This window comes from Coenobita brevimanus, chromosome 64 (genome assembly GCF_032717465.1).
Source record: "Coenobita brevimanus isolate Jiangsu-jjx chromosome 64, ASM3271746v2, whole genome shotgun sequence".
In the NCBI taxonomy this organism is placed as follows: Eukaryota; Metazoa; Arthropoda; class Malacostraca; order Decapoda; family Coenobitidae; genus Coenobita; species Coenobita brevimanus.
In genome coordinates, this window is record NC_137017.1 from 25,381,653 (window position 1) to 25,408,838 (window position 27,186).

General features: G+C 42.1%; 1 protein-coding gene across 1 annotated transcript in view; it reads left to right on the top strand.

Annotated features, from left to right (window-relative positions):
- Positions 1-782: 782 nt before the first annotated feature.
- PolE1 (DNA polymerase epsilon catalytic subunit 1) overlaps positions 783-27,186 on the top strand; it is a 69,532-nt gene continuing 43,128 nt past the window's right edge. The window contains exons 1-12 of the mRNA XM_080276090.1: positions 783-850; positions 1,869-1,998; positions 3,310-3,390; positions 5,471-5,608; positions 5,893-5,964; positions 6,888-7,042; positions 12,147-12,390; positions 13,360-13,509; positions 15,892-16,058; positions 19,789-19,921; positions 22,729-22,842; positions 23,481-23,693. Of these exons, the coding sequence (XP_080132216.1) occupies positions 783-850; positions 1,869-1,998; positions 3,310-3,390; positions 5,471-5,608; positions 5,893-5,964; positions 6,888-7,042; positions 12,147-12,390; positions 13,360-13,509; positions 15,892-16,058; positions 19,789-19,921; positions 22,729-22,842; positions 23,481-23,693 (1,665 nt within the window). The remainder of the gene's footprint in view (positions 851-1,868; positions 1,999-3,309; positions 3,391-5,470; positions 5,609-5,892; positions 5,965-6,887; positions 7,043-12,146; positions 12,391-13,359; positions 13,510-15,891; positions 16,059-19,788; positions 19,922-22,728; positions 22,843-23,480; positions 23,694-27,186) is intronic.

Below are 27,186 nucleotides of genomic sequence, written 5' to 3' on the forward strand. Positions count from 1 at the left end.
TGTATAATACATGCGTACCCTTGGGTCATTGAATGAGTGGCTGAGAAAGAATACATTTTAAAAGTACGAGCAAAAAATATTAATCGGGGTAAGTCAGGAAATATTGGAAAAAATACGAGTTCTCTCTTTCCGACACTGACATCATGCCACTCGATTTGATACTATTATACTTACACGATTGTCGTTGTTCTGGCATGAATAACTGCGTTTGAAACATGAGCAATCGTAGTGAATTGTCAGTCAATGTTTTTTTTTTTGCTGTATATGTACTCTGTATACCTTCACAACAATAAATATAATAGTCAACAGACAAAAAATTACTGGGAAAGATGGCCTCTTACTGGCTTCACCCAACATGTGCCATCCGGTGTATAACTTTAACTTCCAAAGCGATTTTCCAATTGCAGAAAAATTTACTGGAGAAATCTGATAATTTTAGATTAAGTTTAATGCATAAATTTTGTTGGAAAATGTACGCCATTCTAATACTTAATCGGAAGCAAGAAGGAAGATTTTGGCGCGAACCGCGAAAGCCCTGAATCAAAACAAAGTTCCTACCATCGGGGTGGGATGCTATTCTCGTTGAATTTAAACATATTTGTGGCCATAAACAGTGTAATTAATATGAAATTTTTATAGTAGTTATTGGCAGCTGCCTGGGATGAGAAAATTTGATGCGAGCATTTCATAATTTGAGAAAAAAGACGTGGGCATAAACTGTGTGCCTTGCGGGCCCTGAGGTATCCGCCGAGGTAGAGTTAAAAGTTCATTATAAAGACAATATGGTGCTTCAGAATTCGGGAAGATATCGCCCGGATAAATTTGAAAAGAATAAGGATGGAGAGACAAGGTATACTTATCATTTTGCATTTGAATATTGGCTAAGATAAAAGTACCGGTATGTTACCAAACCTGAATATGATTTATCACTGACAACTAAGGATTTCCACTGCAAACAAAGATAAAGTTTCATTATCAGACAATTAGTGCTTAAATATCATTATATCCAGTGAAAAAAAAAATGTCAAGACTTGCCACAACTTTGATGTAGCCAGGACCTATTTCAGATTTGTCAATGGTGGTCATGTTTCATTATAAGAGTACGGTATGAACCCTTTCAGATGATGTTATTTTGCCGTGATTTTTGCCTTGATACTGACCCTATATAGGTTAGGTTATGTAAGTTAAGATTATCATTCATTCATTGCCAGACGCCATGTATCCTAGACGGGGTGGCCAAGGGCTTAGAGTTAATTGTTTTACAGGGAGGGGCACTAATCCTCCACCAACCCCACTTGACATGTAGGGATGCCAACAGCATCTGGTGTTCCCAGGCGGTCACCCATCCAAGTACTATCAGCCTGTAGGAAATCCATGTTAACCCCTTCAGCTCAGTTTATGATTTTAATTGATATAGGAAAGACTGGATTGAAGAGGTTAGATAGTCTATACTGTATCCCTCAGTATCCCCTCCCTGTGAGGTCATTCATAACAGTTTCAGGATGCAAGAATAAGTTAGAAGTGTACTGTACATCATCATGTTGAAAGGGTTTATCCCCCACAACACACTCATGAGACACACACACACAGAAACAACAGTAATAAACATCATAGCTATTCCAGGAAGCCATTATTATTACCATAGTGTTGTTTGCACCTCTGTTCTTGCCTTGACAAATATTCAGAAAGTCTCAAAGTTGCCCATCCACTGTTGATACTGTAGCTCTCCCACATTTTTTTCTCTTGCACTGGATCCTGCCTCATCCAATCCAATGGTGGAAAAAACAGGTCAGGATGATAGTGGTGGTGATGTCATTGCTCATGTTAGAGGACTGGTAACAATAACCTGCTGCTTTCTGTTTCCCCAGTGGTCTGGATGAAGGATCTGACAGGCGGTTGCAGCAGAGTCTGGAAAATGATGCCATTGATGCCAAATATGGGTTTGTCCGCTACAAGGAACCTCAGGAAATTGTTGGCTGGCTCCTCAACATGCATCCAGTGGGTTTATTGGCAGCATTGTACTGTCAACCCCTTTGCTGCAATAATGTCTTCTTCACTTGAAGAAGATTTATTGTAAATGTCCTCAAACAGACGTGGTTAACCCGTTTAGCCAGGATGTCACAAGTTCTTTGTCCTTGCTCAGTAGATTTTTTTTTTTTTTTTTCTAAGTTTTGCAGGGGTTAGGTATAGCCTTCTTTAACCCTTTCACTATGATAAGTCTTTCCTAAGATGAAAAATTGGCTGATGGTAAGAAGACTACACTGATAAAGGCATCACTGGATTCAAAAGGTTTTTCAGGTTACAACCATATTATTACATTTATCTTGGGAAGGATCTTTAGTAGTGAAGGGGTCAGTGAGGGCTATACTATATTTAATCCTTGCAGTTGAAAGCTTCCCCCCCTAAACTGAAGTATTGGCTGGCAGTAACAAGAATGAAATATACAAAATATCAGTTTGTACCATTCCTTCATGCTAGAAGTTTGCTCTCATTTAGCCTGCTCCAACAGTAATGAATGACTGTTTCCAGCCCTCTTACTTATCCCATCCATCCATCTGTCATCCAGTCTTTTTTTTTTGCCTCAACAGGAGCATAGGGAACCAGGGCTAAACTATCAGTCCTGACATTTACAACAAGGGTGACTATCCTCCCTTGTCCCTGAGTGGCAGTATGTGGGCAGTAAACCCCAACCATCTCTCAGATGTAAACATTTATGGGCTCCATCCTGTTGGAGCATCTTAGCCCACCAAACCACGCTCCATCATTTGCTTATTTGATTACCACCTAATATAGTATGATTAACCATTTCTGGATTACAAAGTATTTGGCTTGTCATTGAGTGCAGAGTCATTTTAAAGTTGCAGAACATCAAGTGTGTGAATGATGATTACCTCCAGCTAATCAAAAATTTCTTAAATAATATACCATAGCGTTTTGATGTCATTAGGTCAAACCTTAACTGGATAAATTTAATAATCCTAGTTCCTTCTTTTTCCGACTGTATGGGTTCTAAGGGCACTTCATTGACACTCGGATTCCTTTCAAAACTGTTGGCTTCTTTTGTTTTAGGATTTGATTGAAACTTTTGTTTATGTAACATGTTTCATACCAGTATTGTTGTCACCACCAAATTATTTAATTCAATGTAGAAGAGTTTTTTGATAACTGGGAGGGTTAGACATAGCTTTAACTTTCCCCCTCACTAGATTAGGACTCATCCTTAGCTGAAAATTTTTTGGTAGGGTCAAGAATTAAATAATAATCACATTCTTCATCTGAAGGAGTAGCTAATATTTTACTCTTCTTCAGACAGAAATACTAGATGAGGACAAACGACTGATCAGTGCAGTGGACTACTACTTCATACAAGAGGATGGATCCAGGTTTAAGGTGAGATATCATTTGACTTGGGCCTTTATTCATATTAGCTGAGGACCTGCTAGCACTTCTTCCTTGCCAGCATGTTTCTGTAAATTGTATGTTAGCTACTAATATCTTGTAGTTGTGTGGTAGGTGGGGGTTCTCACTGGCCACTCATTCGATGTAGTTCTGCTCTCGGGTGCCTGCCCTTTCCTCTCCTCCTTTCTTCTTGTCTTCCTTCCTCTTCTGCCTATATATTCTTCATTCATTCCTTTTCTTTCTCTCAATGGGTGACTGTACACTGAGTGACAGGTCAAATGGTTTCATGTACACCAGGAAACCATTTACTATGCTGTGTGATATCCATATAACCAAATAATGGTGCCTGGTGGTTTAGTGGGTAATTTAGGCGCTCCAGTCGGATTGAGCCATTACAGGTTTATATCCAAGGGGTGGCTAGGGTTTATTGCTCACTTAATGCCACCCAGGGATGAGTGAGGCTGGTCACTCTTATCTTAAGTGTCAGGGTCAGCTTGCCTAGCCCCGGGCTCCCATGCTCCTTCAGGGGGCAACACTGGATTAGATGCTGAATGATAAATGACTGAGAGTGATTGTATGGCATGGTATTTGGTAGGTAATATGAAGTGCATGTATAAAATAAATACCCAAAATATATGTGCATATGCCTAGGTTTTTGAGATGGTAAGGATTACAGGGGTGTGAATGGTGTTTGATTGAGTGTCTGACCCATTTCACCGGACATTCTGTTGATAATGAGTTTGGCCATTTGTAGTGGATAGAGGAAGGGAGCTGGGTGTGGAGGTTGAGAGGTGTGAATCATGAAGGTCGGTAGAGTTGTGAGAGTCAGATTGAAAAAGACTTGGGATGAGGTTATAGAGTGCGATCCCAGGGATAAGGGACTGAATAGAAAGGCTGCTAGAGATTAAATGATGTGGAGAACTGCCATTAAATGACCAAGGCCAATGCATGCAAGGTTGTTGGAGGCTGTATGTACTAATTTAAATTAAATAATTCTTTACCATGCTTTCTGTTTTCGTGCTTTCTCAACCCTAACTCACCCCATCCATAGATAGGAAGAACAGGTCAGGAAGATGATGACAGTTAGCTGTGTAGCATGTGGAGAGAATGGAGGAGAGACTGAGTAGGAGAGTGCATGAGTGAGGTAGAGGGGGAGAGGAGGAGGGAAAGGCCAAGGATGAGATGGAGGAATGGAGAGGAGAGATATACAGTAGACCTCTCTATAACAGACAAACTGAGGGGAAGCCTGATCCGATAAAGCCAATATCTAATCCGTTATGTCCAGTGGTCCACCCCTGAGGTGGTATTTCAAGCACATGGATGAAAATAAATGAGTAGCCTAGCTACAATATCATTTTCTTGTCCTAGAAATGAAAACTCTACCCATTTTATACTAATTGGCTCATAGTTTCACCCTTTGTAGCTTATTTTACATCATTGTCATAGCACTTTCTCATGACTAGTAAAGTATTACTATAGTTTGTTAATACAACTCAGCAATCACAGTGGAGAGAGGGCAAGTTCAGGCCAGGTTGGAGTAAAAACGGTAGGAAACACATGCACTGCAACCAACTGCGCCACATTCAGGCTAATGGACATTGTTATATTCATTCATTCATCATCTAATCCAGTGTTGCACCATGAGGAGCATAGCTGATGAAAATCCAGTGGCCTTCGTAATGTCCGGTAAATCTGATACAGTATCCAGTCTACAAAGGTCTGTTAAATTGAGGGTCTACTGTAGGAAAGAGGGGGTGTGCATTGGAGTTAGGGTAGCCAAATGGCAGAGGACAGGATTACATTCAGGAGATTTGTTTTGGCCACTCCTTACAGGATTAAGGTGTCTGGCAATAGATAGATAGATAGATGTGTTAATATTAAGACATAAATAATAGATGTGGGAATAGCAAGTGTAGTATGCAAAATATATCACCAAGAAGGAGGTGTACAAAAACCTGTAAGCTGACCTGAATACATGACTTGAGGTTTAATCGCTTATGCATGTCTGCCATCATCATCATCACAGTTGTCATGATTGTGATCAGTATTCATACCATTATTTTACCACCAGGTATCGCTGCCATATCGGCCATACTTCTATGTAATGACGAGGAAGGAGAACATACAAGATGTCACCACGTTTCTGGCCAAGAAGTTCTCTGGTCTCCTGGCCAATGTAGAAGTCGTCAGCAAGGAAGACTTGGATCTGGTAAGTAATTTTATGTAGGGCCAGATATTGGTGTTACCATCCATTGGCTTCCCAGCACCTCACTCATATACACAGTCCCAGTCAGTCTTTCACCCTTCATTCTCACCACATGGACAAACCACCTCATGCACATCTCCATCTCTTTCATGGGTTCTTCTTCTGCCAACCATATCACTGAGATATATACACTTTTCAGGTCAGTCTTTCACTTTCCTTCTCTCCACATAACTGACATATTTTTATGTATTTTATGTGTATGTCTGATGCTCTCTCTCTCATTTCAGGATAACCATCTGACAGGACTAAAGCAGACCTTACTGAAGCTGTCCTTTATGACTGTCAACGATTTGGTCAAAGTAAGGAGTTCTTTAGTAACTTGTCTTCTGCATTAGTATTTTTTTTTTAACAATCCTCACTAAACGATGACTTTCATAGTCTAAATGATTTGGTGAAAACGCCTTGAATCCCAGTAACACCCATTTCAATTTATTTTCACTGGTACCGTACCCGGGTAGTTTATTGAGCATGGGAAGGTCCCTTTTTGAAGAATCGATTCTAGCAGAAAAAACTTGCAGGAATACCATGAAAAATAAATCCCAAGTCCCAGGGTCAACCATATTACTTAATTCAGCATTAGGCAGACCTCTTCTAATGAAGGAGTAGGAGACAGTCTTGAACATAACTCTTTTAAAGTGATGGTACCTCTTTATTTTGTTCATTGTTAGTGATGGCTAATGCTTCACTCTGGGCATAGACTTGACAGTTTGTTCCTTGGGATCCAGCAGTCCTCTTACATGTCATAGCTACACCTCATATCTCACCACTTCAGCATTAATACCCTCTTAGTACACAGAGTGGCTCATTCAGGACTGAAATTATGGTATTAGTCTGGTGATTTTTATGACATTACAGTGGATTTTGTGAAAGGTTAGTAAAGTATTGTATAATAAGTTTATACAAACTTTCCTGCCAAATCTTGGACTAAACTTTCATTCTTTCAGAAAGCAGATACTACCATACCTCCTAAATATGTGACCACACCTCCCCAGTGTATGGTGTTATTGATGCAGATAATGATAATGGTGATGGTGATCATGTTGATAGTGGTGATAGTGATTTTGATGGTGGTGATTGTCATGGTGATGATGATCATGATGAGCTAAACATATACAGTATACTGATATAGTACTGTATACTGTATTCCAAGTTCATCAGACCATACAAATAGCAAATGATGATAATGAAACTGACAATGATTTACGGTAAACCCTTATTCCAGGTTCGTCAACCCATACAAGCAGCAGTTAAGAGGAACAAAGAGGCAGCAAAATCCAAGACAGTATATTCAGAGATGATAATGGCTCAATTTGCTGGTGAAGTGAGTGAAGGGAGTAAACGCTCACAGGATCACATGGAGAACATTATAGACATGAGGTAATATACTATAAATTACATACATACATACATAGGATACAAAAACCCACAGTGGCAGACGAAAAAAGATGTATTCCAAACATTTTCGGCGACAGCTGTCGCCCTCTTCAGTGGATCTACAGACCAAGAGTGGTCTGTAGATCCACTGAAGAGGGCGACAGTTGTCGCCGAAACTATTCGGAATACATCTTTTTTTTCGTCTGCCAGTGTGGGTTTTTGTATCCTATTTCATGGTCACGATAGTGTGACTCTTCAGCCGTCATACATACATACATCATCCAATCCTGTGTTGCCCCATGAGGAGCATAGGAGCCCGGGGCTAGGCAAGTTGGTCCTGACATTAAGATGAGAGTGACTGGCCTCACTCATTCCTGAGTGGCATTACATGAGCAATAAACCCCAACCTCCCCTTGGATATAAACCTGCACCAGCTCAATCTGATTGTAGCTCCATAATTACCCACTGAATCACCAGGCGCCATAATTTGGTTATATGGTTACCACCCAGCATAGTAAATGATTTCCTGGTGTACAGGAAACCATTTGGCTTGTCACTCAGTGTAGAGTCACCCATAGGCAGAAGGAAGAGGAAAGAATGAAGGAAAGAGAGACAGAAGAGGGAGTGTAAAGTCACCCATAGGTAGAAGAAAGAAGATATAAAGAGGGAAAGAAAGGCAGACGAGGAAGGAAGATAGATAGATAGATATATATATACTGTGTATATATATATATATATATATATATATACACTGTATGTATATATATATATTTTTTTTTTTTTTATGCGAGGAAGAAGGAACCAAAGGCCATGAGCCCGCAGTAACAGTTCCCTCCAAGAGAAAAACAAAATACAATAGAGAGCCAAATTCTAGATCCGATCATTTTGAGATGCCTGGACACACTGCGTTTGAAAGACTGGAGATCATAGGCAGGAGGAAATACAGACAGAGGGAGACAGTTCCAGAGCTGACCTGTTGCATGAATGAAAGACTGGGAGTAACGGTTAACTCTTGCATTAGAGAGTTGGACAGAAAAGGGATGAGAGTTTGCTGCCAGACGGGTGCTACGCGCCCGTCGTAGAGGTGGAGGAATGCAAGCAGACAGTTCAGAGGAGCAGTGACCATTAAAGTAGCGATAGAAAAGAGATAAAGATGCAACAGTGCGGCGAAGAGACAGAGGTTGAAGGGAGTCAGTAAGAGGAGGAGAGTTAATGAGACGAAAAGCCTTTGACTCCACCCTATTGAGAAGAGCTGTATGTGGGGAGCCTCTCCACACATGAAAGTTGTACTCCACACAGGGGCGGATAAAACCCCTGTATAGAGTCAACAATTGTGCAGGGGTAAAGAAAGAGCGGAGTCGGCTTAGCACACCCAATCTCTTGGAAGCAGATTTTACAAGAGATGTAATATGATCTTTCCAAGATAAGTCCCGAGTAAATGAAACCCCAAGCATGTTCAAGGATGATGCAGGATTAATCTGAATATTATTAAACATTAGTGGGTATACCTGTGGAAGATTTTGTCGGGTTGATAGGTGTAAGAACTGAGTCTTAGAAGCATTAAAGACAACCATATTATTTTTACCCCAGTCAGAGATATGAGCCAAGTCAGACATTAGGTGTGCCATAGCCTCATCCCTTGTTTCTTGAAGTAACTGTTGAGATGGGCGTTGCGGGAACCGAATGGAAAGGTGAAGGGTGGAGTCATCAGCGTATGAGTGGATAGGGTTAGATGTACAGCTTAGAAGATCATTGATGAATAAAAGGAAGAGAGTTGGTGATAGGACAGAGCCCTGAGGAACACCACTGTTGATAGATCTAGGAGAAGAACGATGGCCGTCTACGACAGCAGCTATAGAACGACCAGAAAGGAAGCTAGCGATGAAGGTACAGATAGAAGGATAGAAACCGTAGGAGGGCAGTTTGGAAATTAAAGATTTGTGCCAGACTCGATCGAAAGCCTTTGAGATGTCAAGTGCAATGGCAAAGCTTTCGCCAAAGTCCCGAAAGGAGGATGACCAGGAGTCTGAAAGGTAGGTGAGAAGATCGCCAGTGGAGCGTCCCTGACGGAACCCATACTGACGATCGGAAAGAAGGTTGTGATAGGAAAGATGCCTTAAAATTTTTTTATTAAGAATTGACTCGAAAACTTTTGAAATACAGGACGTTAAAGCAATTGGACGATAGTTGGAGGGTTGGGAGTGGTCACCCTTCTTTGGGACTGGCTGAATGAGAGCAAACTTCCAGCAAGAAGGAAAGGTACAAGTTGACAGACAAAGGCGAAATAGTTTGCCTAGGCAGGGTGTAAGCACAGAAGCACAGTTTTTGAGAACAACAGGAGGGACCCCATCAGGCCCATATGCCTTGTTAGTACTGAGGCCAGTAATGGCAGAAAATACATCAACTGAAGAAATTTTAATGTCAGCCATGAGGAAGTCAGAGGGGGGAAGTGATGGAGGAACAGCACCGGAATCGTCTAAGGTGGAATTGGAGGAGAAAGTCTGTGCGAAGAGATCTGCTTTATCAGTAGAAGAAATAGCTACAGAACCATCAGAGTAGAAAAGAGGAGGGAAGGATGATGAGGTAAAGTTGTTAGAAAGATTTTTGGCAAGGTGCCAGAAGGAGCGGGAAGAATTCGAGTTGGAGAGTTGAGAGCATTGAGTATGGATGAAATTATTTTTAGTAGAGCGAAGAACAGACTTAGCACGATTCCGGGCAGAAACGTAAAGATTATGTGATTCAGGGGTGGGTTGGCTCCGGTACCTTTTGTAGGCCTTCTCCTTGTTGCGGACAGCATTAGAACAAGCGTGATTAAACCAAGGCTTTCTTGCGTTAGTCAAAGGATATGAGAAAGGAATGTATGCTTCCATGCCCGAGAGAATAACCTCCGTAATGCGCAAGGCACACTCAGATGGCTCACGGCCATGGAAGCAATAATCATTCCAGGGAAAATCAAAGAAGTACTGCCTGAGGGCCTCCCAGTCCGCAGCTCCAAAATGCCAGAGACGACGTTTCCCTGGAGGGTCCGCAGGCCGTACTGGAGCGATAGGACAGGTTAAGGTAATAAGGTTGTGATCGGAGGAGCCCAACGGAGAGTAAAGATTAACAGAGTAAGCAGAAAGATTAGTTGTGAGGAAGAGGTCAAGTATGTTGGAGCTCTCTCCAAGGCGGTCAGGGATACGGGTAGGGTGCTGTACAAGCTGCTCTAGGTCATTAAGGATAGAAAAGATGTAGGCTTGTTCACCAGGTGGATCCGTGAAAGGAGAGGAGAGCCAAAGGTGGTGGTGAACATTGAAATCTCTAAGAATGGAGATTTCAGAGAAAGGAGAAATGGACAGAATGTGTTCCATCGTAGAAGTAAGATAGTCGAAGAATTTTTGATAGTCAGTAGAATTAGGGGATAAGTAAACAGCACAGATATATTTAGTCAGAGAATGACAGGAAAGCCGAAGCCAGAGAGTGGAGAATTCAGAAGAATCAAGTTCAGGAACACGAGAGCAAGATAAGTCATTGCGTATGTATACACAACAGCCACCTTTGGCTTTGAAATGAGTATAGAGAAAGTAGGAGGATACAGAAAAGGGTTTGCTGTCAGTTGCCTCAGACAGCTGAGTCTCCGTTAGAAAAAGAAGGTGAGGTTTAGAGGAGGAGAGGTGGTGCTCAACAGAGCGAAAGTTAGATGAAAGGCCGCGAATGTTGCAGAAATGAAGAAGAAGAGAGTCAGACAGTGGTTCCAGGCACCTCGAGTCGTCACCGGGAGAGGGGCAGATGGCGGGGGCATTTATGGTCCCCCCCCCTGGGGACTCCGAGGCTGGGTGAATTGACGCCATTTTGGTAAATTTTGAATAGGAAGTGTAGTGTGTACTGTGCATGTAGTTTGGTGAAGATAGATAGAGAAATTTGTACTGGAGAGCATGCTGGCCTACTCTCTGTGTAACTGAGACACTGAAAAAGTTCAGCAAAGGGGGATGGTCAGGAACTAGTCCTGAGAGCTGATGAAACGGGAGCTCCAGCACTCCCTGTCATCAGCTTTCCATCCACCTCGGGAGTACTGCCCTGCTCGACTGGTGCTACAGTCTATCTATCTTTTGCCAGACGCCTCAATCCCATACGGGGTGGCCACAAACAAATCGCCTCCATGTCACCCTGTCCCCCATCATTTCATTGCCCTGCTTAAATTCACACCCCTCTCTCATATACCTCTCCACCCCATCCCTCCATCTCATCCTCTGCCTCCCCCTTCCTCTCCCCCCTCCACCTCACTCACATACACTCTCCTCATCAGTCTCTTGCCCTCCATCCTCTCCACATATCTATCTATCTATCTATCTGTCTATCTATCTATCTATTGCCAGACGCCATAATCTCATACGGGGTGGCCATTTGACTCTGAGTTATTTGTTTTACAGGGAGGGGCACTAACCCTCCACCAACCCACTTGACATGTAGGGTGCACGTATGGTTTGGTTATATGGTTACCACCCAGCGTTGTAAATGGTTTCTTGGCTTACAGGAAACCATTTGGCTTGTCACTCAATGTAAAGCCACCTGTAATGGAAAGAAAAGCATTAAGTAGTGACGGGAAAGATGGTAGAAATAGGAAGAGAGGAGGGCAGGCACAGAAAAAGAATGATAAAGGCTAAGGAGAAGTAGGCAGCATTACATCAAGTGAGTGGATGATGGTCACCACCACCTACCACTACATATATATATATATATATATATATGTGTGTGTGTGTGTATCTGTGTGTGTGTGTGTGTGTGTGTGTGTATATGTATATTTAATTCTCTCACCCTGTCTGTCCCCTCCCTCCCTCTCTGCATGCATGCAGGCATGCATGCACACATACAGAATAATATGCATAGGCTGTTGATAGTTTTCCCACATTCTTATTTCCTTTGTCTTTTTGTGGATCCATCTCCACCATGTTTTTAGATGGAAATACGGTTAAGGATGCTGCTGCTGCTGATGAAGGTAGGTCTCACATTTATATGCTTTCATCTTCTGTGTTTCTGGATCATGTCTCATCCTGTCTTTAGATGGGAAAAGAGTTTGTGATGATCATAAAGATGTTTGGGTTATCTGGATTTTAATTCATGCCCACAGAGAATATGATGTTCCATATCATGTGCGAGTGTCCATCGACCGCAGCATCTTTGTTGGTTTGTGGTACTGCATCCGAGGTTGTGGTGCCGGTACCCTGCCCACCATCACTCGACGGGAGGATCTTCTGGTGTGGCCTGACTGCATTGTCCTTGCCTTTGATATTGAGACCACCAAATTGCCACTTAAGTTCCCAGACCCAAACACAGACCAGGTCATGATGATATCCTACATGATTGATGGACAGGTGAGCAATTGTGTAGTGTGAGAGAATTGTACCTACGTGTGTGTGTGTGTGCATATCCATCCATGCATGCAGGCTGGTTGCGTATGTGTATGGCATTGATCTCAGCCCAAACACAGATGAGGTCATAATGATATTGTACATGATTGATGACAGATTTGTAGTTGGGTTTGTGTAGCAACAACAATTATACATCCATCCATTATCCAATATTTTATTGTCCATTAAGTCCATCCATCCATCGTCCAATCCTACGTTGCCCCATGAGGAGCTTAGGAGCCTGGGGCTGGGCAAGTTGGTCCTGACATTTAAGATGAGAGTGACCAGCCTCACTCATCCCTAAGTGACATTATGTGAGCAATGAACCCCAACCATCCCTTGGATATAAACCTTCACTGGCTCAGTCCGATTAGAGCTCCTTAGTTACCCACTAAACCACCAGGTGCCAAAATTTGGTTATGTGGTTACCACCCAGCACAGTAAATGGTTTCCTGGTGTACAGGAAACCATTTGGCTTGTACCTCAGTGTAGAGTTACCCAGAGGCAGAAGGAAGAGGAAAGAAAGATAGAATAGGGAGGGTAAAGTCACCTGTAGGCAGAAGGACAAGGAAATTTGAAGGAAAGAAAGACAGAAGAGGATGGAAGAATATAGAATTATACTCACAATGAAATATTTTCTGTAGTGAATTTGCTAGGTGGTGGCAGGATTCCAGAGGCTTGAGTGAGTCTAAGGTGATTGGTTGGACCTATTCACTGGGTGTGCTGTTGATAGTCTTCCTACATTCATATAAACTTTCAAAATCTTTCCTTGTTTCTTTGTTTTGCCTTACACCATCTTTGTGTGAGAAAAAAGGATGAGTGAATGAATTTGTTGTCTATTTCATTGGCTATTATGTTGATAGTTCTCCCACTTTTGTACGTTTTCTTTCCTTATTTCTTGGTGATGATGCCTCCCATCCTTCTCTTTTGCAGGGTTATCTGATCACCAACCGGGAGATCGTGAGTCAGGATGTGGAGGATTTTGAATACACCCCTCGCCCAGAATTTGAGGGACCCTTCATTGTCTTCAATGAACCCAATGAAATGGCCCTCATTCAGAGATTCTTTGATCATATATTAGAGGTGAGCTGAGCTGTTTACAGATGTTAACACATTTGCTACAAAGATGTCATTTTTATTTTGTTTCATTTTACCCTGGTACAAAATTACTTTAAAGAGCATCATCCTAATCTGACATTTGTTTAATAAGTTATTATAGTAGGACTCGCGCACGTTTGCGGCTGTGGTGTGCCCGCACCTGTGTACAATGGTGCCACGTTTCCCCAACTTGCGATATGAAACGGAAGCTATTTATGTACAAGGCATCACAAATTCGATAAATTCAGATGAATAAAACTTACACTTGTGTATTTTGATGGATGAATCAACAGTATTCTTATTATGCATAAAATATTTATACAGTAACACAGAAACATGGCATACATATTGTACAGTGTTGCTAAAAGAAATTGTAGTCACTTTTAATGGTTTTTAGCGTAGTTTTAGGGTGGGTAATAATATCACAGTTATGGATATAAGATAATGAGCCTGAAAAAAGAACAAATATGCCAATATCCAAAGTAAAAGAAATAATTCATGTAATTCTTGTGAGTGGCAACACTTACACACCACAGTCTGGCCTAAGGTAAAGTACGTACCTCCGTAGACCCAACCATAGCTTGTACAGGTGTTGCTAGGGAAAAATGCTCACATTTACCGGCTTTTACCATAATTTTAAGGACGAGGAATAATCACATTTATAATCATAAGCTAATATGTAGGACAAAATAGTAGGCATATGCCAATACCGAAGTAAAAAAAAAAATTATTCACTCGCAAGCGGCAACACTTCCACACCCAGTCGGTGAGAGAGAGAGAGAGAGAGAGAGAGGCAGGAGAGGGGCATGCATTGAATGCCATGTCGGCATCACTAAATATAACAAAACCAAATTAACAAATGAAAGCACAGTTATAAATAACTTATAAAAGAATCAAAAGTACTCAGGGTGGCTCACATTTCCCGCCAGGAGAGAGAGAGAGAGAGAAAGAGAGAGAGAGAGAGATAACGGTATAGAAAATGTGGCAACACTGTACAGAGGTGCGGACCACACCACAGCCGCAAACGTGGGCGAGTCCTATTATAGGATTGGGAGATACTGCACTAACAGGAAACACAAACTGCAAAGTAAAAAAAAAAGTATGATCACAGTGCCCAGTAACTTGGGTCATGATCCATTCAGTCATTTGTTAACTCAGGTTCAGTCAGATAGATGACCATGCTTCTTATTCAGCTCAAATTCAGTCAAATGACCATGCCTCCTCTCAGAGTCCCCACATGATTAGAAGTTTGTTAAAATTTCTGTGCCAGCTGTGGTGATTGGAGGTGTTACATGAAATACTGTACTTTGTATTTCAGTGTGCTACCAGTGTGAAACATGCAGTAGTTCAGTATGAGAAGGAAGGATACTTTCTGACGTTTGGAAAAGAGAGAAAACTATGGAAGGCAGGACACAAGCTGGCAGGAGGTTATCTAGAAACTTTAACTCATGATAATACCTCCAAGTGGGAGTTCATCAGGTTAAATGGTGTTATTTGTTGGTGGGAATCTGAAACAAGTGCCAAAACCAGCTAGCTACTTACGCAGCAGTACTTCCCAGCAACTGCTGAAAACTGTTGGAAAAAGGAATTTTAAAGGAATGTTAGATGAATAATAAGAGCAGGAACAGTGTAATAGTCTCAGTGCTGTTTGTTAGGAAGGCTTCCTTGAATCTGTTTGTCAGCCATTTATTTCTGCATATGTCAAGGTGAGATCAGTGTTTGAAAGATATAAAATGTTATATGACTAAGGGAGAAATGCTAGAAAGTCTTCCAAGCAGATGGGCATACAATTTTCAGTGCCTTGTAAGGCCTTGGCATTACTGAAAGTACAGTCATGAGCCAGGGTTTCACATTGAAGATCTGTTGTACAGTGTTAAGTTTGTTGTTCGAAGCTTTGCCAAACTACATGAGGAAAGTTTTGTGGTGATACTTTTTAAGTCTAGAAAGACTTCAAGCTGCCAGCTACAGGTCTTTGTTTAGTGTAACTCCCAGGCAAAGACTGTTCTTGCTACCACGCGTAAGGATAGAGTGTGAGCAAAGAATATCACCCTATCTATCTATCTATCTATTGCCAGACGCCTCAATCCCGTTTGGGGTGGACACAAACAAATCGCCCATGAGTGAATAATCATCCTTAAAGTCATGTTGTCAGTTCCAGTCCATGGTGAATTGTTAATGTAAGACTTATTTTGAAACGGTAGAGAGCAGCATATCTCTAGTAATTATGTAAGGATATGATTTAGTAAGAGCTCCACAGGAAGGGTGATAGATGATCAAAGGTGGTGGTGCCAACCAGGTTCAACCACACAAGCCTACTTTTGTGAACCTGTGATTTGTAAAATACTCAGACATGTGTTCCTCATGCAGGTGAAGCCTCACATCTTTGTAACGTACAATGGTGACTTCTTTGACTGGATGTTTGTGGAGGCCCGAGCAGCTGTACATAACCTGGACATGTTCCGTGAAATTGGGTTCTCAAAGGGTCGTGATGGTGTGTACTCCTCACGTCCCAGCATACACATGGACTGCTTCTGGTCAGTCATACCATAGTTGTTTTTTATATGTTCATCTGTTTATTTATTCCCAGATGCCATTATCCTGGAGGGGCGCAACAAGTTGCCTTTATGTCATCCTGTTGTCCACCATCAGGCAGCCCTTCCTCAGCCAGCCTTATTTACAGTCCTCTCATGTCCTTCTCCATCGGACTTCCCTACTTTCATATTACACTCCCCCCTTCCGTCTCCATCGGACTTCCCTACTTTCACATTACACTCCCCCCTTCCTTCTCCATCGGACTTCCCTACTTTCACATTACACCACCCTCATTCGTATATCTCCCCACCCTATCCAAAGCCATCCCTCCATCTCATCCTCTCGTCACCTCCTTCCTCCACCTCACTCATGTACACTCTCCCAGTTAGTCTTATTCAGCGATCTCTTCATATGGCCAGTCCCTCACATCAACACTATATTCTCTTTCAGTCTCTCTCCATTGCTCTGTCTGTCTCTCTCCATGTAGCTTCACATGCTCCTCTCAGATAAGTCATTTCCATTCTTCTAATTCTTAACTTGTGTTACTTCAACACAGTCCAAGATTCACTTCCATACTTTATGGTGAGGATCACAATAGGGTAATACCATGCAGTGATTTCTTTACTCTTGTGCTTACTTTCCCTAATCCTTATCACTGCTTTCATTGTACAGTCAGGGAAAGTTCCTCATTAACCACTGTTTGGAGCATTGGTGGTCGACGAATATTCACGAAGCAGCAACCAGACCCCACGTCTGGTAAATGTGAGTGGGAGGGAGGGTGGCCGGGGATGGGAAGGTTTGGAGAGTTGCTCATATCATGGTATCAATAGCCAATGATAATGGATCCGACGTAGCCTCAAAGTGCAAAAGCGATGCAGATGACCCAAGAATGGATCATCAGGGGACGAATAATCATTCTGTGACAAGCTAGGCACTCCATATGAGTGATTGCCCGCGTGTTAAGGGTTTCGATCCCCACAGTGAGGAAGTGGACTAGGAGATGGGCCGAGACATGTAACCTCCACGACATAGGTGTGTGTTGATGAATAGTAGCTCTTTGACATAAACGAGGAATATTCATATCTATCTTTTGTGGTAGGTGGGGTCACTCACCATCCACTCACTTGATGTAGTGCTGCTCTTGGGTGTCTGCCCTTTCCTTTCCTCCATCCTCTTCTGTTTTTCCTTCATTCTTTCCTCGTCCTTCTGCTGGTGGGTGACTTCAGACTCCCTCTTCTGTCTTTCTTTCCTTCATTCTTTCCTTTTCCTTCTGCCTTTTGGTGACTCTGCACAGAGTGACAAGCCAGTTGGTTTCCTGTACACCAGGAAACCATTTACTAACTACACTGGGTGATAACCATATAACCAAATTTTGGTACCTGGTGGTTTAGTGGATAATTAAGGCACTCCAATCGGATTGAGCCGGTGATGGTTTATATCCAAGGGGTGGTTGGGGTTCATTGCTCTCGTAATGCCACTCACAGATGAGTGAGGCTTGTCACTCTCATCTTAAATATCAGGACCAACTTGCTAAGTCCTGGGCTCCTACACTCCTCGTGGGGCAGTGTAGGATTGGATGATGAATGGATGGATATATCTATCTCTTATCTCTGTCTGTCTATCTATCGATCTATCTATGTATCTATCTGTCTATCAGTCTATCTATCTATCTATCTCTGTCTGTGTATGTATGTATTGATCTATTTATGTATGTATGTATCTATCTAATTCTCTCTCTCTATATATATTTATATATATATGTATGTATGTATGGTAGTTTTGTTGTCAACACAAAATATAAATATGTTATAACGTTATGAATACAGTATCTCCCGTGAAACGACTTGTGTTAAAATCAAGAGGGAATGAAAGCATTCAAATCTCTGTCCGAATCCAGCCAACTTCCATAACTTTTCTGACAACACAACTACAAACATCTACATAATTTTTTCCAAAAATGCTAGCACCATATTGTCATGATCATCTATCCTTACTAAAGTATTTCAGACAAACTGTCCAAGCCATACATTGCAGACTTACACATGACTCCCAGCCTATCACCAAACCCTCCTCAGCCCCAAATCCCCCGCCTCCCCCTCCTTCACGCGTACAGTTACCAGACACATGAGGTCTGGCTGCTGCTTCACATTCACCCATCTCACACCAGTGCTTTGAGAGGTGGGTAATGCGGAACTCTCCCTGACTGTACATGCAGCCTTCCTCCCATGATAATGGTGATGACTTTAGCTGATGGTACTGATAATGAAGAGGTTGGTAATGATAACTGTACATGGTGATGATGAGGTATGATAATGATGGCAAAATAATAATGCAGTAAACTCTCAATTATCTGGCATAATTCACCCAAGCCCTATGCTACTTTCCTTCCTTGTATCACTCTACTTTCCACTTCTTTTGCACATTTTCCTCACTTTTCAATGACTGTACCCAGGTATTTGAACTCTCACCAATTCCAGTCTCTCTCCATTCACTGTAACATCACACTGGGAGTCACCTTCTCTCTCAGTAACCATCACTTTACTACTTTCTATACTTACTCTTAAGGCGTGATGCTCACAGGCATCTACAAAACTCTGCACTAGTCTGCCAACCTCTTGTCTGGTGTTTGCAAGTAGCACTGCATCATCAGCATACAGCAAATTTGAGATATTCCAATTACCAATGCCATCCCTCACTCCATTACTCTTGTTTTTACATCTGTTATCACCCCATTCATATATATATTGAACAACCATGGGGACATCACACAACCTTGTCGCACACCCACATTTATTGTGAACCAATTTTTTTATGCCCATTTCCCCATACACATGCCTTACTACCATCATAACAATAATAATAAGTAACATCTAGAATTCTGAAATTCCTGAAGCAATTTTCAAAGAGCTTCACATTCCGAATGAAAGTACTTTTGTTATCATTGTAGATGTACAATTAAAGAACATTTGAAATGACTCAAAATTTTTTTTGGAGTTTGACCTGTGACCTTGAGATCAAGGTCAAAGTCATTATAGTATGCAAATCATGTTCATTCATGACCCACTATATTTTCACCGAGTTTGGTCAAATTCAGCCAAGTGCTTTCCAGTCTAGCAGTGTCAGGCATGAAGGGGCCATTTTGATTTTCCTGATTACAGTCTCTCAAAAAGTATTTGTTGGATCACAATATCACTACCCAGGTGTGCACTGGTATATGTTGATGACTACCTACTTTAACATTAGCAGAGCAATTAGTTTAGTAGTTTTTGCTGCACAGAAGAACAGAAACGAAAAAATAACATAGAGGGTTCCAGTGCTAGGAAGATAATAATTTTGTATCAAAAGATGTGTGCAGCCAAGATACATACCCTTGAAAATTTCAAGTCTCTATCTCAGACGGTCTTGGAATGCTCACCTCCTAGATCCCCCCCCCAAAAAAAAAAAAAATAATAATAATAAAAATAATGTATACAATATCAGTAAAACTACACAGAATGTGGAGTTCTTAATACTGTAATGATAATAATAATTAATGATGGTGCTGATATCAGTGCTAATGATGGCAATATTGTATGATGGCAATGAATTAGTGATGATGATATTAGTGGTACAGGTAATTATGACAATGATTATAATGGTAATGATGGTAACTGTTGAAATAATAATGGAAATGATAATGCTATTGATGGTGATGCCAGTGATGACAGTAATAATGATAGATGATGCTTACAGTTGGGTGAAGCGAGACTCGTACTTGCCGGTGGGTTCGCACAACCTCAAGGCAGTGGCCAAGGCTAAGCTGCGATATGACCCTGTGGAGCTCAATCCAGAGGATATGTGCCCCTTGGCTGCTGAGAACCCGCAGGTTTGTCCATAAATACATAAGTAGTAAGTCTCCGTTATGGGAGGTTAACTGCATTCTTTACTATTGCAGTTGCCAGCCAGTTTTATTCCACTGACAAAAAACTTTTCACGCTAAAGGAGATAGGTATAGGTTTCATTAACTACTTTCTACTGTGATCTTCTCAAGATGGGTAAAATAATATTGTAGTAACAAGAGTAGATTATGAAAAAGTATGTTCTTGGGCAGAAAGGTTGAAGCACATTGTGTTCCTCCAGTTTGAAAAGCCTGTCCCAAGTTTAATGAAAATTATTTGGCTGTAGCAAGTATTTTATAACAGATTTCATCTTAGTGTGGCTAACCTCTTCAACTTAAGAATGTCTGTACTGTATTTTGTTATTTTTTTCTACCACAAGATTAATTTATTCTGCTTAGATGAGACTTCAATGGGATGAGGGAGTTAAGCTGGTATTTTTTTGGCCATTTACTTTGTAACATCTACTATATGCAACGAAATTTGGACTTTGATATTGGTCCTCTTCATAGCAGTAAATAGTGAGGCTGTGAGCAGTATGCGATTTATGCAGCCCCCCACATTTATCAGGATACAGTACAGTATTATGTAAGTCATCATCAATATCATCATCCAATCCAGTGTTGCCCCATGAGAAGCATAGGAGGCAGGGGCTAGGCAAGTTGGTTCTGAAATGTAAGATGAGAGTGACTAACCTCACTCATCCCTGAGTGGCATTACATGAGCAATAAACCCCAGCCTTCCCTTGGATATAAATTCACACAGGCTCAGTCTGACTGGAGCGCCTTAATTACCCGCTAAACCACCAGGCGCCCTAAGTATTATGTAAGAACTCTATATGGTAATTGTTCAAATAAAAAATAGGGTGATACTGCTGACCACAGTGGTACTGACATGCTTGTGTTCAGGTTGGTAAATATATGCTGTATGCAGTTCATTATATTGCATTGTGTAGTAGTAGTAGTAGTAGTTGTTCCCTAGGCAGTCTGGCCGAACAGCTCCGAGTCTCTTAGGAAGGCCATGGCCGAGACCGGGCTTTCCCACAGAGCTCTCAAAGAGTGTATGTTGTGTTGTTGGCGTATGTGATTGTGTGCAATGCAGTCTTCCATAATGTGCTTAATAGTATGGGGTGCTGTGTTGCATCCTGGACAGGCATCAGTGACGGAGTCATCCAGCCTCTTCTAGTAGCTTAAGAGGGCTGGATGGTGCCCACATCTCAGCCTGGCTAGGTGAACCCTGTCCTCACGAGAGAGATAGCATTCAGAAGGGTGGATGTCAGGAGGCCGTGCATGCAGCTGTGTGTTGTCTTTAAGGGACTGAAAGGAGCGGCGAGTGATCTGAGTGTGGATATGCTTCTGGAAACTGGTCTGAGGTGGGCGAGAGGGAGAGATGACAGTATTTGTGTATGGTATCGTGTGCTTGGTGTTTTGATGTTCCTTGGTGTGGGTGGATGTGCTGCCATGTAATGTAGTGGATGTTGTGGGTTTGTGGAGGCTGCAACAAGAAACTGGGTGCCTATCTTGTCTAGGTGATCCTTGACTTTGAGGACTTTGGTTTCTTGATGTAGGTGGTCTGTGGGTGTAGTGGCTGTGCAGCCTGTGATTATTTTTAGGGCCTTGTTCTGCATGGTCTGTAGAGTGTTGTAGTGTGATTTGGTGAGGTTAAAAGCCCAGGCAGGGCTTGCATAATTCATCACTGAACGTATGTATTGTTTGTATACTGTGGTGGTGGTTTTTCTTTGTTGTGTCTGAATGTTGTATGGGCAAGTGACCTCAAAGCATTGAGTCGTGGTGTTATTTTATTTTTAATGTTTGTGATGTGTTGTTTAAATGACATTGATGTATTGTATGTTACACCAAGGATTTTGTGTGTGTGTGTGTGTGTGTGTGTGTGTGTGTGTGTGTGTGTGTGTGTGTGTGTGTGTATGGTAGGGGAGTGTTGTTTATGGTGAGGTGTGGGATGACTGTGTTCTGCTGTCCAGTTTGTGGGAAGGGTCACTGTAGATTTGGCTGGGGCTATTTTGAGCCTGTTTGTGGTGAACCATTCATGTAGTGTGTTGAGGTAAAGTTGAATGATGTGTGCAGATGTGTTTGTGTTCTAGTGCACACATGTAAATGTTATATCATCTGCATAGGACGCTATGTGTACCACTGGTGTGTGGGGTGTGGGTATGTTGTGCATGTATAGGTTAAAGAGTGTAGGGGACAAAACAGATCCTTGAGAGATGCCGTTTGTGAAGTTTCTGATGTTAGAAGACTGACCGGCAAATGTTACGTGTGCACATCTGCCTGCTAAGTAGTTTGCAAGCCATCTTTTTGTGTTATTGTGCATGTTTGTGTTGAGTATTTTGTTTGTGAGGTTGTGGCGGGGGATGGCATCAAAAGCTTTGCTAATATCTAGTGTGATTAGGAGTGTTCTGTGTGGTGGCCTATCTGAATTCATGCCATCGAAAACTCTCTGTGTAAGGTCTGTAAGAAGGGTGTTTGTGGAGTGTAGTGGCCTAAAGCCATGTTGTGCCTAGGCTAGGGGAAAGTGAGGTGTGACTAGTTGTAGTACCAGTCGTTCAGTGACTTTAGAGGGGGTGCAGAGGAGTGTGATGGGGCGGTGTGAGGAGAGTAACGTGGGGCCTTTGTTGGGTTTTGGGATAGTGATGATAATGCCATACTTCCAGATGTTGGGTATTATGTTGTGTGAGTAGCTGCAGTTTGATATGTTGGTGAGTGCTTGTATGCCTTGTGGTCCAGGGTGTTTAAGGTGAATGTTGCTTATGTTGTCTGGTCATTGCACTGTCTTTCAGGTGTTGGCTAATTACTCTGTGTCAGATGCTGTGGCCACATACTACCTGTACATGAAGTACGTACACCCGTTTATCCTGGCTCTCTGCACCATCATCCCTATGGAGCCTGACGAGGTAAATCATTGCCTATAGTTCATTGTCCTGACTTTCTGGAAACTTTTTTTTTTTCCTCTGCAGCTTATTCCCTATTGTTCGGTGGCAAAATATGACAATACTGTGGCTGTACATCCCTGTGGAACTCAACAAGTTCAATTTATGCATCATTCCTATGGAGCCTGACAAAGTAAATCAGTGTTTATAATTCTTTGTCCCAGCTCTCTGGAAACTTTTTTTTTCCCTCTTGTGGCTTATTCCCCGTTGTTCAGTGGTAAACTATGACAGTGCTGTACTGTGGCCGTCCATCCCTGTGGAACTCAACAAGTTGAATTCATGCACAGTGGACTACCCGCACTTTTTCCTCACCAGCGTCTCCCTCTTTATACATTAAATGTGCTGCTTCCTTCCCTCTCCTCTCCTCGTCCTCTTTTTCATATACCTCATCCCACGTTCTTCCCTGTCGTGATGTCATGGGTTAACACATAACCCTGGAAAGGTGGAAGTGCATGTTCTGGCGATGGGTACACTGGATTTTTCTGTCCATTGTCAATGATTCCTACTTGGCTACATGTGGTTATGAGGCTACATATTGAATGGATAATTTTGCCCTGAATTTACACATAAATAATTTGACCCATCTCCATTAACTGTTTCAGGTGTTACGCAAGGGGTCTGGTACACTGTGTGAGGCCCTTCTCATGGTTCAAGCCTACCATGCCAGCATTATCTACCCTAACAAACAAGTGGCCCAACTCAACAAACTAACATCAGATGGCCGCGTCCTGGATACCGAGACATATGTAGGGGGTCATGTGGAGGCCATAGAGTCGGGAGTCTTTCGTGCAGATATACCCTGCAGGTTCAGAATGGTGAGGCTTTACATGCATTTTGTTCCAGAGACATTTATATTATCAAGGATTTTGCATTACTGCCACTCTCACTTTTGTATTTTCTCTCCTCTAGAATTTTGGATCCTGCTTCACTCAATCTTTAGGTGGAAAAAAAGGTCAGGATAGATTTATAGTAACAATTAATTGTGTTTTAATTTCCTTGACATTTCTTTTGTGTATATAATCAGAATATTCTAGAAGCAGTTAGACAGTGTGGAGTGCATAGTTGTTGTTTGTTGCCCAATCCTAGTCCATCTGATCAAACAGACTCATTGACTGCAGATAAGCATTTGTCCCTATGGGGTTGTCCTGTAGGTTCCTTCACCGTTGATGTGTGTGCATCTTAGTGTTGCATGTGCTGTGCAGTGCTCCATTATGTGTGTTATGTTGTGTGGGCCTGTTCTGCAAGCTGAGCATGTCATCTGTGATTCCATCCAGTCCAACTCTAAGCTAGTAGCTGAGGAAGGTTGGTTGATGCCCTGCTGTATGTCTAGCAAGGTGAACTCAATCACCTCTATTTAAGGACACCTCCGATGGGTGGATGTCAGAAAGGGGGTTTCTAGTGTGGTGCGACGATCGAGGTGCTACAGTTTATTGTCCTGCATGTGAAGTGGGTATGTAAGTATTTCTTGGTTGAGGACTTGGAGAAAGCTTATGACAGAATAGATAGGAAAGGTATGTGGAAGGTATTAAGAATATATGGAGTGGAGGGGAAATTGTTGAGTGCTGTGAAGAGTATGTACGAGGGAGCTAGGGCTACGGTGCGAGTGGATGGTGAGCTGAGTGAGTTCTTTGATCTCAGTGTGGGACTGAAACAGGGGTGTGTAATGTCTCCATGGCTGTTTAATATATATATGGATGGGGTCGTAAAGGAGGTACAAGGTAGGGCAGTGGATGTTGGGGTGGCCCTAATGAATGAGGGTGAGATTTGGAAGCTTCCGGTGTTGCTGTTTGCTCATGATACAGTATTGTTGAGTGAAGATGAATGGGAGTTGCAAGGTTTGGTGAATGAATTTGGGACAGTGTGTTGGAGGAGGAAGCTGAAAGTTAATGTAAACAAAAGTAAAGTTATGGTGTTTGAGAGGAATGAAGTCACAGAGTGTGCAGTGAGGTTGGATGGTGAGGATATGGAGAATGTGAGTGCATTCAAGTACTTGGGTAGTGTGATGAGTAAGGATGGAACTTTGGGGGATGAAGTACGTGAAAGGGTACAGCAGGGAAGGAAGGTTGTTGGCACACTGAAAGCAGTGATGAGAAATAGGGAGGTGAGTATGGAAGTTAAGAAGTCTCTCCATGATGGTATTGTGATCCCTACCCTGACGTATGGAAGCGAGGCGTGGACCTTGCAAGAGGGGAACAAGTCAAGAGTGAGAGCAGTGGAAATGAGTTACTTGAGAGGAGCATGTGGAGTGACATGGAGGGACAGGTTGACGAATGAAGAAGTGAAGGAACGTTGTGGGGTAGATGTGGATGTGGTTGAAAAGATTAGGAGAAATACACTGAGGTGGTTTGGACATGTGGAGAGGATGGAGAGTGAAAGACTGACTAAGAGGGTGTATGTGGGTGAGGTGGAGGGAGGGAGAGGGAGGGGTAGACCGAGGATGAGGTGGAGGGATGGAGTTGAGAGGTATATGAGGGAGGAGGGGTGAGTTGGGGGGAGGGGAGTCAAATGGTGAGTGACAGAGTGACTTGGAGGCGTTTTGTCTGCGGCCACCCTTTGCGGGATTAGGGCGTCGGGCTATAGATAGATAGATAGGATTGACCTGTATCATCATTATTATCATCATCATCCAGACCTCCTTTTCCACCCTAGGACAGGGTGAGGAGTAGCTATGTCCAGACTGCTTAAGTTTGTCCAGTTCAGTGGGCCACGCTTCCATTCATTCATCATCCCAGCCCACAGAATCCTGACTCCATCAGATAGACCAAAAAAATTTCACCATGTTCAGTAGCTTCACATATACCTGTCTGATAGAGTCAATCCAAACACTGTGACGTTAAAAAGGAATACCAAATCCCTGGTTATGTGCATCTCTGCACAAAATTCATTCAGCCAGCTAGGTCTCTTGTCAGTTCCATAGAATCACCAACTACCATACCTCTCTTCCTCACACACTCATCCACCTATCCCTCCACCTTTTTCTTGGCCTACCTCATCTTTTTCCTTCAAATTAGCTCAGATATACCTTGTTCACCATTCAATTGTCATCCATTCTCTCCACGTGACCAAACCATCTCAGTACATTCTCTTTGATTCTGGTGTCCACAGACTTCCTCACTCAGCATCTTTCGCAAATCACATTATTCTGTATCCTATCTGCTCTCTGTACTCCACATACATTCCTCAGCAGTCCCATCTCCACTGCTCTTATTCCTAACTTTTCATTTTCATGCCACACCATAGCCTCACATCTGTATGTCAAAGTTGGCACAAACACTCCTTCATTGTAAGCCTCGCACAGCTGCAACACGCAAGCCTATGTTTTTTATCAAGGCCTTCAAAGCACAAGCTACTTTCTTTCCTTGTGTCACTCTATTTTCCACTTCTTTTGCACATTTTCCTCTCTTTAATATCCCTGTACCCAGGTATTTGAACTCTGTCACCAATTCCAGTCTCTCTCCATTCACTGTCACATCACACTAGGAGTTACCTTCTCTCTCAATAACCATCACTTTACTCTTTTCTGCATTTACTCTCAAGGCACGATGCTCATAGACATCTACAAAACCCTTCACTAGTTTACCAAGCTCTTTTCCGGTATTTTTAAGTAGCGCTGCATTATTCCACTCTCTCAAAATTCATATTTTAGCCCCTTGGGGCCAAGATAAGAGTATGTGTGTGTGTGTGTGTGTGTGTGTGAATGAGTAAATTGGGAGTGCTTTGTCCAGTCTCAGTTACCCCCCTTTCTTGGGGGAAGCAATCTAGGTATAGATAGATAGATGTATGAATGAAGCATTCCTAAAGCTTTTAGAATAGGTTGTAATTCATCGTACAGTATAAGTTATCTCCATTGGCATTCTTTTTTGCTTTTATTTCAATGTAAATAAACAAAAAATTGCTTGGAAAGTTTTATTGTTACCTATATTGCTGATTTATCAGTGTCTCCCAGCTTATGATACCAGTTGGATGGACAAAGTTCTGATGTTTTAGAACACATCCCTGACATTTAATTAGGACTACTTGAATTTTTGTTGCTTTTCTTTTCACTCCAAAGGCTTATAGCCATTATTACAGTTCATAGTACAGTGATAAATTTTCTTGCAGTTGTCAAGATAAAGTTGTCTTAATGATTCAGTTGATAATATGGGACATTCGTTGAACATACATATTAATAGATCTTATACTTACATACTTTCTCCACTTCCTAATTGTACCTCACCCTATCGCTAGGTGTGAATTAGGGGTCAAGGCAAGGATAATGGTGACTATGATCGTAATCTATTTCCTTTTTTTTTTTTTTTTTTTTTTTCA